This window comes from Sinocyclocheilus anshuiensis, unplaced genomic scaffold (genome assembly GCF_001515605.1).
Source record: "Sinocyclocheilus anshuiensis isolate Anshui unplaced genomic scaffold, SAMN03320099.WGS_v1.1 scaffold2170, whole genome shotgun sequence".
NCBI classification, from domain to species: domain Eukaryota; kingdom Metazoa; phylum Chordata; class Actinopteri; order Cypriniformes; family Cyprinidae; genus Sinocyclocheilus; species Sinocyclocheilus anshuiensis.
The window spans coordinates 351,015-363,907 of NW_015558572.1; the positions used below are offsets into that span (position 1 = coordinate 351,015).

At 39.8% G+C, this 12,893-nt stretch overlaps 1 protein-coding gene across 1 annotated transcript in view; it reads left to right on the forward strand.

Annotated features, from left to right (window-relative positions):
- Window positions 1–12,893, forward strand: part of LOC107679649 (eukaryotic translation initiation factor 3 subunit E-A) — a 47,449-nt gene that overhangs the window by 27,426 nt on the left and 7,130 nt on the right. The window contains exons 8-11 of the mRNA XM_016475262.1: window positions 2,676–2,802; window positions 3,730–3,835; window positions 7,121–7,128; window positions 8,129–8,226. Coding sequence (XP_016330748.1) covers window positions 2,676–2,802; window positions 3,730–3,835; window positions 7,121–7,128; window positions 8,129–8,226 — 339 coding nt within the window. The remainder of the gene's footprint in view (window positions 1–2,675; window positions 2,803–3,729; window positions 3,836–7,120; window positions 7,129–8,128; window positions 8,227–12,893) is intronic.

Sequence of the window (12,893 nt, forward strand, 5' to 3'; positions counted from 1 at the left end):
TTTTAGTTGGAAAATGGCAACATGGTCTGTTTTTGACCCTGTGAAAAGACCTTTTGTTTTCTGTTCTTCTCCTTTTTGTTATTCTTGAAGTTTTGTTGACAATTAGGCTGACATCAGCCTGTGGTGTTCAGGTTCATTTCATAGTTGTTTGGCCGTCGTTCAGGATAGGGTACGATCCAGTGCTCTCGTCCTGAAGATAGTTTATGATGTAGTCGTGCTGTCGAGCAGACGGCCAAAACAAAAACAGAAACCAATTTTTTTTTTTTGTGCAGGAAAAAACGAAACCAAAGATAGGCTATCATATAATATGCTCCAACCAAGTCCAAGGGCAGTTCGAGAGAGAATATTGTCACAAGATGACCTATGATGTAGGTGCAAACAGGAAAGCTAATGCCGCCGAAACACTATCCCGGCCAGCGCAGAGTGGATTCAGAGTTTCACTTGATTTACCTCTAATTCCCCTCCTCCCTCCAGAAGCATCATGAAATTGGAACTGCACCACCGTTCCTTCCTTTGCTTCATTCGTACCTTTTTCTCTCCCTGCTCTCTCAGAGCCACCAAATTAGGGCTGCAACAACTAGGCTAATCAATTATAAAATTAATTTTACTTTGTTACATTTCGGTTTCAAATAAATGCTGTTCTTTTGAACTTTATATTCATTAAAGAGTTCCGAAATAATTGTTTCCATAAAAAATAATAACCAGCACATCTTTTTCAACTTGAACACCAAATCAGCGTATTAGAATGATTTCTGAAGGATCTTGACTCTGAAGACTGGAGTAATGGCTGCTGAAAATTCAGCTTTGTCATCACGGGAATAAATTATATTTTAAAATAAATTACAATAGAAAAACTAAAAATGTTCTTTTAAATTGTAATATTTCACAATATTAATGTTTTTACTATATGCTCACCAAGGCTTAATTAGATAAAAAATTGACATCTTTTAATATATGTTTAAAAAGTAAATAAAATTTTAAAAAGGTAGATACACACACAACCATTCAAAAGTTTAAATTGTTGCAAATTGTAAATGTTTTTACTTTAATAACACTGTTTAATTTATTGTATTGAACAATTATGTGATGACTAAATTCACTAAAATGGTTTAAAAGCATTTAAAACCGCTTATTTTAAAATGTGTTTATTTATTTTTACTTGAAATAGAGTAATCATGCTGTTGTCTATAACATGAAAATAATTCAGCCAGAATTGTAATGATACAATTTTCAGAGGAAGGAGAACATACTTCTTACTTCTTCTTCCTAGTTGACACTTACTTTGTAGCGTTCCTTGTTTAAACTGCTCCAACAGGAAAGAACACAGAGAGAGAGAGAGAGAGAGGGAGGTAAAAACGGGAGTGAGACATGAAGCAGACCGGACTTGAACTCGGGTCAACTGCACAATCAACACCTTTAATGGAGGTAAAAACGGGAGTGAGACATGAAGCGGACCGGACTTGAACTCGGGTCAACTGCACAATCAACACCTTTAATCCATTATCAGAGTAGTTTTTAGTTGCAGCCTTATCCCAAATCCGCAGCTCCGCAAGGAGAGTGTGACACACTCAAATTGAACTACTACTTCCTGTTTTGCCCTCTTCCTCGCGAAGTCATTTAGCAACTGATTAAGCCGTATCATGGCTTTGGTCGTAGCTGTCGGGCTCGGTTAGATTAGATAATGTTTTTTTCTTCCCCTGTTCAAAGCCCAGATTTGGCATTGTGACTCATGTGAGCAGTCTGGCCATCGGAGCCTCCCTGGGAGAGCGAGTAGGTGTAAGTTAATCAGGAACACAGCATGAAGTGTTGTGGTTTGCCATGAAGTCAGACAACTACAAAGAGAGGAGAGACCGAAGGCTGCGCCAACTGGGATCACACGCCGCCGAAGCCCGCTGCTGTTTTTAGCTTCAACATCACAAGTGCCACAGGCCCCCTTGTCCCTTTAATTGTTTCGTCTAATTAAACCATCCGGCAGTCCTCCTCCTTTTCCTCCAAATGACATGTGTTTCTCCGTGCTGATCCGTAAGGGAGCTTTAGGGCCTGGCCAAGGCAGAGCAGCACCACTTCCTCCTTAAAATTTAATTTGGTCCTCGTATGGGGGATGAAGAGGGGGGGTCAAAGATGTTCGTACAGATACCACAGGCGCGGAGGCCATCTTCCTAATTTACTCAATGTTAAGTGCACTTTTAACAGGAGCTCTCAGCCCTATGACAAGGTATCTGTTGTATGTGGGTTTTTTTTTTCCATATAAGAATGCTCTTGCATGTCTCTAGTCGGCAGAGAGGGAACTTTGTCTTGGATTGTAATAGTAGTGCTATGCAGCTTTCATTCTTGGAGAAGCCCACAGCTAGTTGACCTGTGGCTGAAAAACAAGTCCCTGGTGTATAGTGTTTCACTGCTCTGCAGGCCAGAAGCTGGTGATCCGTGTCTAGAAAGGGGCTTTTCCTTTTCCCTTCCCTCCACAGTGGGACCAATGAACAGAGGTGCTTTCAACACAGTCTTGTTCTTTTGTTTAATGAGAATCTGCAAGTTCACAAAATGAGAACTCGCTGGAAATTGCTGTGAAAACGGTGTTCAACCTCGAAAAATTACATCATATAGCTTCATGTTTTCATGTAGAGATCATAGCTGTCCTTCAAGCATGTGACCATTGTTGTTTGTTTTTCTGTTTACAGGTACCTCAATGCTATTCAGACCATGTGCCCACACATACTGCGCTACCTGACCACAGCCATCATCACTAACAAGGACGTCCGCAAGCGTAGGCAGGTGCTAAAGGATCTGGTGAAAGTCATTCAGCAGGTATCAAGCAGGAATTTGGTTCTTCATTTATGTCCTTTGTCCTTCAGTCAATTTGTATTCTTTTTCTTTTGTTTTATTTAGGGATGTAACGATTCACTCAACTCACGATTCGATTCGATTTGATTTATGATTTTTTTTTTTAACAAAATGAGATTTAAGACAAATTATAAATTAAATGTGTCCTTTTATTATTGCTTGGAAAAAATGCTGCATGTTTCTTTGTGAAATTTAAATATAACACTATAATAATATACTAATACAGCACTTGTATATTATTGCTCTTTTGTTGGTTTTGATTGCTTCTATTGTCCTCATTTGTAAGTCGCTTTGGAACAACAAAACACAGCGTCACACACGGCGGCCTAGAGTGAAGCAGAGGCCGGGGGCTAGCGTGAGGAACGGCCGGAGGGTTAGAGTGGGGTGGGCTTGAGAACGGCGTGGCCGGTTTCGACGGGGCGTCCGGAAGGACATGTGACGACTCCGGGCTGGACTCTGCTTCGTCCACGGTGAAAGCCGATCCGGCGATCCACAGCGCAAAGCTGTAGTATGCCTTCTTTCTTTGCGTGAACATTTGGGCAGCGTTATACAAATCCTCCGTACATAGCGACGTAGATATGTGGGGGCGTGTTAGAACGAGCCGTTTTAGGTAGACGTGGCTGACTCTTAACTTTTATAAAGAATATCTCTTTGGATTTGAGACTTTAGTCTTTGCAACTTTACAGATCTTCTTTATGCACCAAGAGCTTGTAACACTCCAAAGAGAAAGGAAAAATTGAAATCGCATCATATGACCCCTTTAAGTAGATTTACAAAGAGAAACGCACCCCAGTTTAAGAACCAGCATGGTAGGTGAAAAGTACATTTCATTTGTGTGTGAGCTTTCCCTTAAATTGCATTATTTTTTTTCTTTTGTTATCTTCTTTTTAGGAGTCGTACACCTACAAAGATCCCATCACGGAGTTTGTGGAGTGTCTGTATGTGAACTTTGACTTTGATAGTGCTCAGAAGAAGCTGAGAGAGTGTGAGGCGGTAAGTTCCAGCTGTCTTTTCCTGTTACCTTTTTATTAGCTTGTTTCTCAGCGTGTCCTTAAAAGCATGGCACACCCTCCTCTTTATAGGGACTTTGCAGATTGATTGTATCTTCTGTCATGTTACTGTTTTTCCAAAAGCATAAGATTCATAACGTTTCGTAACCGGTTCCATTAGCGAAAGAGTTTGAAGAGACTATCCTTCTCCTAAGACGTTGAGCTCATGCTTCACTACTTGTCTGGCCACAAAAAGCCTTTAGCTTTGTAATTTACGCAGATGATGCCTCAATTTCTCTAATGATGAGATGTGATGTCATCACACAGTCTCCGACCTCTGATTGGTCAGAGGCGTCCTCTGAACTTTCCTAGAACTGGTGATAGTCATTAGCGATGCTGTGTGTCACTTTTCTGCATCCACAAACAGCCTACCCTTCTGTTTCGGGCCCTGAAAGGGGTCTTAAAGCACAGTGGTCTCTCCGTGCCGTGGTGTCATGGGCAGCTGTAGAAGTGGGCCCCTGAAAGAGCCTCTGACTCACCATTGGTCATGTTTTTATGATAGCTGGTAATTGTCAGATCAGTGGGATGGTTAACAAGAAGTGCTTTTGGTGAGCAGAGGCGGACACACGCACTGGAAAGAGCTTCTGCGGTACAGACAAGCCAGTGATATGTATTTTTGTTCCCGTTTATAAATGACCTTCCATAATGGTCACTTCATCAGTTTTCACCCTTGCCCTGCTGTGTCATTCTTTCTGTTTTTACAGTTAAACTACTGACTTATAGTGCCAAAGAAACAAACAAAAACACAATGCAATAGAGTAACAAGCTCTTTCAAAGGAATAGCTCAAAAATGAAAAATGTAATTGTAAATATGACTCGACTTTTTTTGTTTTTTTTGAGAAATTCTGAAGGCTCTTTTAGTTGCTCATTTCCATGCAGTTTTTATTGAAATGAGACTGAAGCTTTCAAGTTTCAAAAAGTCCAAAGCACCATTAAACTATCATAAAAGTGGTCCATATGACTTGTGAGCTATATTCCAAGTCTTTTGAATTTGTACAACAGTTTTATCTGATGAACAAAATTTAATTTGTGTCTGTTCACGAGTACTCTTCCCCACTTTGATCAGTCGGAGTCGGTGCTTTGAACGCAATCAGATCAGAATCATGAGTCTTTTAGACTAATTGACTGAAAAGATCCAACTCTAAAGAATGATTTGTTCATGAATCAGACGGAATGCTTTTTTCCCATATAATTGGATGACAAGAAGAGTGGATGTCAAGATTTTGTTGTATATTGCATATTTTATTCATAATGACTTCAATTTTCCATCTGTTTCTCACACAAAGCTATCATAAGGCTTCAGAAGTCTTGGAATATGGTATATAAGTCATAAGGACCACTTTAATGGTGCTTTTGCATTAATTTGAATCTTAAAATCTTAAAATCTACTCTCACCATACTCTTCACAATTTCTCCTTAAGTGTTCTACGTAAAAAAAAGGCCATACTTGGAACCTAGTGATAGTAATAGTGAAGTTGAATAAAGTACTGTATGACCCAATTTTAATTTTCAGGTGGTGCTTTTAGGGCTGCTGGTGCAAAACACTAAATTGTAAATGTACTGTACTTTTTTTTTTATTTAAAAGGGCTTTAGTAAGAGAGTATGTTTTTCTCTTTGCAATACATTGGTTTTATCATTACCATAGTGGAGGAATAGTACAAAGACTTTTGCTACCATGCTATTGCAGACATCGTTGGCACAGCACCGAGATTTGTTCGCCATTCTGACCCTGGAAAACATTACATTTCAACCTAAATGCATTTGGTAAGCTGCTCCACAAACGTGCCAAATCTTAAACGGCAAAAAGTATTTTACTTTGAATAAGAAAGTCTCAGTGTGATAAAAGCCAGAAATGGCCTTCAGGCGCGTTCTTGGTTGCAGTAAACACATTACATTACAAAGATTCATCCCAAGCGTAATTAGCTTGAGTGCCTTTAGCCTAGTGTGCACTTATGTCGAAGCTCATTCCTGTTCTCTAAATTATTATGAATTCAAAGGCCAGTTGCACTGTCCATCGTCTGCCGTTGCCTAAAATAAAACAATTCAGTTTTGTTTAGCAACAAGCACCTCATATGTTAAATAGCAGGCTTTTTATAGGAGAATGAAAAAATCCAACTTAACGTTGAAATGGGAACCTTCCTAAAACGCTGACATGATTTATAAACATTTACTCCTGTGAGAGTGTCCATTTGATCAGGCCAGCTGTTTTTCATTCTAGCCGTTTATCGTCAAGAAGCAGAGAGAAAAACGAGGCCCAAATCACCAGGAGTCATGTTTTTTGGGGGGGTCTCTGCAGGTCCAACTGATCGAGTCATTTGGGAGATCTCTATTACACTTTGCATGCTTGGAGGCCAGGCTTTGTAAGGCTAGCAGTAATTAGCACACCTGCATCTGTGAGATCTCGTGAGAGCCCTCTGGCTACCGGACCTCCAGAAGCAGGCGTATCCTACAACGGGAGCTCAGCCCAGACACTGCGTAAATGGTCACTAATTAGTCCTGAGCCTGATTATGAAAGCCTGAGGCATTATCGAGATCACAAGCTGCAAAAAAAGTTGTGGCATGTGAGCATAACTGGCTAGGCTCAGATGTATGTCAGCTCTAAATGCTCGCAAATTCACAGTCTGATTGAGTGGTGACTTAGAAAATCAGAGTTGCCCGACTACAACAGCCCAAAGCTTTTCCTGTTAGACTGCCGAAGCCTCGCGAGTCATCAGACTGTCTGCACTCAACCGTCTTTGCTCGTACTAAAACAAACATCCTATTCACCTTCAAACAAATCCGTTACATTGACTAATTGGTTGTTAAGTGAATGTAAATGGAAAAAAAATGACCCAAATGTGCAAAACATTTTTCATAATAAAGAAAATATTATTGAAAAGAGGTGCATTTATTTTTTATTAGTGTATATTGGCTTATTTGTCTGTTGACCATATGTCACAATTTTAAATAAAAGTAAATAAATAAAAATAAAGTACATTTTTTAAATTAAAAGTCTTTATATAAAGAATATCTCTTTGGATTTGAGACTTTAGTCTTTGCAACTTTACAGATCTTCTTTATGCACCAAGATCTTGTAACACTTCAAAGAGAAAGGAAACATTTAAATCGCATCATATGACCCCTTTAATATTTTCATGAAAACTGTGATGCATATTTTTCAGGATTTTTGATGAATAGAAAGTTCAAAATAACAGCATTTATTTGAAATCGAAATATTGTGTAACATTTAGAAGTCTTTAATGTCACTTTTAATCAATTTAATGCTGAATAAACGTATTTTTTTAAATATCGTACTGACCCCAAACTAGATGTCTAAAGCAACCTAAAATTACCCAAATACAGTACCCGTTGTTTACAAGCAATTATTTAGCATATCATCAGCACCCATGGCTCCAGAGGTTCTGCAGGCCTGTGATTCAATCCAACTGGACACGGTCCTGGATCTGTAGAGATTGACCGCGTAAGTGTTCTGGATTTTCTTCAAGCTGTGGATCATCACATAGCTTACTTTGCATCGTGATTACCTTATCATGCTTATCCAGTCAGCTTTTGTAATTTTTCTTCTTCAGTTGATCTATCTCAGTGGAGAGGGGCCATTTGCACAATGGTTTGGGCTCACGATGTCTATGCTATGCATAAAACATAGACGCAAGCTTATATAGCCCTGTTTTCAATCTTTTTGAAGACTGAAAAAACAAAAAGCTACACTTTAAGATTCCAGTAAGTTAAGCTGAAATTCAAATTTTTTTGTGCTACTTTGAAGTCGTCGTAGTCTTGTTCTCTCCCCTCTTACAGAAAAACCTCAACAGTAATTATAGCACTTAACTAAACTGTTATCAGCGTAAGATAAGACCTTGTCAATGATGAAATGTGTGTTGGCTGATAGGGCCATGGCCGTGTAGTTGGGATTTCTTCAAGCAGAAACACGGAGATAGTAGCTCTCAAAGCCTAAGCAAACAAAGCGGGGGCTGTTAGTGCAGACGTGCACACGAAGACGCGGGACGGGGGACTCCATGTGACCCGTGAAGGGACAGCAGGGGCTCGCACATGTCTTTAGCTGTGTGGAATGCACTGACTATTTGCGTTTTGACTGCAAGGTAAAGCACACCAGGTCTCTGCAGGATGTGGGGGTTTAGTATGCGGTGATCAGAACTCAGCTGCTCTGCGTTTCTGAGATTGATAGAAGACGGTAGTTGAGACTTTTGAAAGCAGTGGCACTGTAAATTGGTTCCACCGCACAGCCTTTTTTCCTTGTGGCCTGCCTTGAGGACTTCATCGAAAATGCCCGTTTGTTCATCTTTGAGACCTTCTGCCGAATTCACCAGTGCATCAGTATAAGGTGAGTACTCAGATTTCGATGTAATACCAAATAACTTTGCTGGATCAGCTAACAAAACATTGAAGTACCAATTAAAGTGAACAAATTGATGGATAAATTGTTGTCAGGAATGATCAAAAAAAAGAAAAGGTAGCAGGTCTAAATTTGTGTCCTAAATGTGGGAACGCTTCCTGTTTCCTCTCTTCCATTCCCACTCCACTCTCTGATAAGATTTTATTACCCAGTGTGCTGGAGGAAGCATGTCCAGAGACCGGCTGCCAGCACCTCAATCTCACACATGGAGACAGGCATTCAGAACCAGACATCCCAGGCACATCCACCCATCTGTTTTGAAGCATGTGTAAAGGGTCTACATATTGGCCCTCAGGAGGATCTTAATGGCTGCGTCCCGTCTGTGGATAACACAGCAGATTTTTCTCTTCTAAGCCCCACTTACTCTGTTATTGTCTCTTGCGTCTTGTAAAATCCTTGTTAGGATCGTAACATAGTGGCGTTTTGAGATTTTTGTGCACGCTAATTCACTTATTGTACAACCAAAGAGGAATATTGCCACAATTCAAAAAATTATAGCGACGAGTCAAGGTAAATTAACAGTGATTTATGTTGTCCATTGATCCACATGGTTCAATTACCACTGACACGATGCGTCTTCTGAACTCCTCATAGACTCTCCGGTGTGCGTCCGGCTGAATGTGGCAGGTGTTTTATTACCACTTTACTCTGGTTGCGCTTTTTTATTACTCCTTTTACGGTATTTATGTGGCATCGTAGGTTTCCAGTGAAGACACACAATGGTTTCAGTCCCCAAGATTTTCCATTGGTGGAAAAGAAGTGGTCTGTATGGAAAAGGGAGGTTTGGGCAGTTGTCACTGGTTTCCCTCTGCCTGGTTCCCATTAGCCTTCCAGTGACGGAGTGCAGAGCAGAGAGGCCGTGTTGCCCTCCTGCCTGTTTAATGAGCTTTCATAACTAGTAGTCTTTGAGCATCTGTCCTGCATTCTTTTTCCCGCCATTGCCTCTGCGCGCCAAGCAGAAAGCACTTGACGGCAAACTGGAGATCTGCTAACAGGTTGCATCTACCTCGGGGGATTTATGACATCCTGTAAATCCCGAAAGGGACCATGTTCTCAAATGCACATGCTCACCCGACACAATATCATATACCACGTTCGATGAAAGCCCTGTGGAAGTGTTTTTTTTTTTTTTTGCAGTTTCTCCAGCAGTGCACATGCAAACATAGTTGTAGCCATTCAGAATCTGTTATTTCTCTTCTAACCGCACACCGTTCTCACACTATTTCCATGCTTCATTGTACAGCCTAATTGCTCGCTCGCATTTTCTGAGCTGAATAAAACCGAGAAGGGCTGGAGTCAAGGTTGAAACATGGAATGTGATCTGGCTCTGTCCAAATCTCCAGTTGCAGAGAGTCTGGAATTGATTTGGAGTCCTGGCTCTTTTTTTGGCAGTCTCGTTGCAATTGAATCCATTTTCTTGTCAAAGGCGACAAAGGTAATGCTGAACTAGGAAACTGATTGCTGTTTATCTGTTCAAGTTAGTTGCTCAAAGGAGTCGCCTGAAAGGCTGTATAGGGCATTGGTGAACATCCATTTTGGTTTACAAATGCATGTTACTGATACAGTATGCAGAAGTCCTCTTAAGCTAATTGTGGGCTCAAATGAAATGTATGCCAGTTTTGTAGCACTTTTGTTGTGTTTACAGTCGTTGGCCTTGAATGAGTAGGCAGGAGTTTTTTTTCTTTTCTGTTTTTGCCCTCAGCATACACCAAAAAAGACCACAACTACAAATGGCTTTTATATATAAAAATGTCTGTGAAAAGGCTCTATTTGAAATCTGTTTTTATGACTAGCACTTATAATGGCATTTGCATTTTTGTGTCTTGTCTTCAAAGTCTTAAATTCCCAATTTTGCATTCATTGGCCCTGATTTGAGTAGAGAGTCTGTAAGCACTTGATGAGAATTTTAGTTTTTAGTTAGATGATGTCTCCAATCTTGTCATCTGTAAATCATTGTGATCTCTTACAGTCCACAGTAATTAATTTTACAGTTGTATTTCGTCTGCATGTTTGTTTGTTTGCTTGTTTGTTTTCCTTCCCTTAAGGCCCATTCACACTAAGAATGATAACTATAAAGATAACTGTATTAGCATCTACACCAAAAGATGTTAGCATTCTGTTTACTACAAGCATGTGCACAGTTATGTCTCTGCTGCTTTAAATGCACAAACTTTTTAAACTCTGATGGATTCTGATTTACTTTATCGTTATAGCATTATTGTGGAGTAGTTCCCTTTTCTCTAGAATTAGAATGATTATTAAAACTTTATAGTTATAGTTATCATAGTTACTGTCTTTGGTGTGAATAAGGCCTGAAATCTGATTTTTTTATTTTTTTGTTAAATTTCACTAATCCATTTAAAATTAACAATGAAATCTAGTAAGTGTACATTTTCGTTCGAAATATTTACATTGTTTATTTAATTTTTTTTTACATTTTATAATTACTAATATATACTAATAAATTAATAATTCAGGTTACATCCCTACCAAAACCCCCGCATTTCTATAAGAAAAATAAAGCACATGACATTAAAACTACTAATGGCGCTTTTCCACTGCATGGTACGGCTCGGTACGGTTCAACACAAACACAACAGAACCTAGATTTAAATCAGAATAACTAGATTTAAATCAGCATAGCCAGCGAAGGATCGAACGCAACTGTTTTGAACAAGCGCACCTTTTTTAACAACCAAAAAGTGGCTGTTTCGTTGTCTGTTGAGGAAGTACAGACGTTTCTCTCGTTGATAGCAGAGGAGCGGATCCAGCGAGAGCTTGATGGGGCGACGCGGAATGAAAAAGTTTTTCAGGAGTCGCGGCAGTAGAGGCGGCGCAACTATAACGACGTGAATAATTCCCACCCACTCTAAAGCAATACTAAACTGCAGTGGAAACGCAAACCGAGCCGAGCTGTGCCGTGCCGTATTGAACCGAGATGTACCACGCAGTGGAAAAGCGCCATAACATTATCTTCTGAGTTAAGAGAAGAGGATGTTTAAGTGGGATAAGGGGAATCCGTTTTACCCCAAGCTATGAAGCAGGAGTCACTTCCATTGACTTCCAATGACATGAATCTCTTCGTGCCTTCATATGGAAATATTTAACAATCCATTTGTTTTAAGTCCACTATGTTAAAAACTACTGTAGTGCAGGTCAGCACTGTATCAATTCACAGCTTACCTTTTAACAGTCTACGGCTCCTGGAGTGAGACCAGTTGCCCCAGTCCCACCGGCCTGGAATTGGAATTGGATAAATCAACTGCGAGGAGCCGGTACATGTAAGGGGTCGAAGTGAAAACAATCCTTACCCTCCACCTCCCAAACCCAGAGGACCAGGTTTAAGTCTGTGTAAAATGAGACTGCAGTGAGAGGAGTCAAGCTGCTTGGCTTAAACCGCCCTGTCAGGCACTTATGCTTGAGTGGCTCATTCACCCAACCTTTCTTTTCCATAATTACTTCTTTCAGTGTTTGTGTATTTTTGGTTTCAGTTCAGACTTTTTCATATTAGTGGCAAGCACGTGTACGTACTACCTTTTCCCCTCTTTCTCATTTTAAAAATACATTTCTGGATAAAATTAGATTAGAGTGTGTGTGGGCCATTTCATTGTGCCGAGGCTGTGGTTGACCTTGATCTCTGGTTTAGCTTGTCCAGAGGGTCAGCTCCCCTAAGAGGAAACTCGATCTTATTTGTTTTGAGTCGATCTTTGACTCTGGCTTGACTGACGTGTGTCATCACTTAATTAAATCAGTGAAAATAATATCCGTTGCCTCTTGCGTCACTAGCGTAAACCAGCACTATGTTTGTTTAAGCTGTTTTTTTATCGTGATTGACTCCAAAAAACAGTAAGTTGGCTGATAATGAACTCTTTGGCATTTCCATTGATTTTTCTGTAAAAGCTTTCAAGTCTGCTTCATTTCAGACATGGTCTAGACTAGGGATGTAACGATTACCGGTTTGACGATAAATCATGATAAAATTCCCAACGGTTAGTATTACCGTTTCATCTTTTAATTATCATTAAAACCTTATTAGATTACCGCGATCTGAACAACTCGCGATAAATAAATACTGTCCAGCATAAAGCACAGTTTAACAGTAACAGTCTCACGTGCGCACAGCGTGCAGAGTAGTTTCGTTTTGAGTAGCGTAAACCAGCACTATGTTTGTTTAAGCTGTTTTTTTTATCATGTTATTGACTCCAAAAAACAGTAAGTTGGCTGATAATGAACTCTTTGGCATTTCCATTGATTTTTCTGTAAAAGCTTTCAAGTCTGCTTCATTTCAGACATGGTCTAGACTAGGGATGTAACGATTACCGGTTTGACGATAAATCATGATAAAATTCCCAACGGTTAGTATTACCGTTTCATCTTTTAATTATCATTAAAACCTTATTAGATTACCGCGATTTGAACAACTCGCAATAAATAAATACTGTCCAGCATAAAGCACAGTTTTAAGTAACAGTCTCACGTGCGCACAAGTTTCGTTTTGAGTGAAAACAGGGCGGAAAAGCTGCGAGGTTTAAAAAGAGTGCTAAGGGAATTATACAAATGAATATATGAATGAATTAATTATATGAATGTACCTC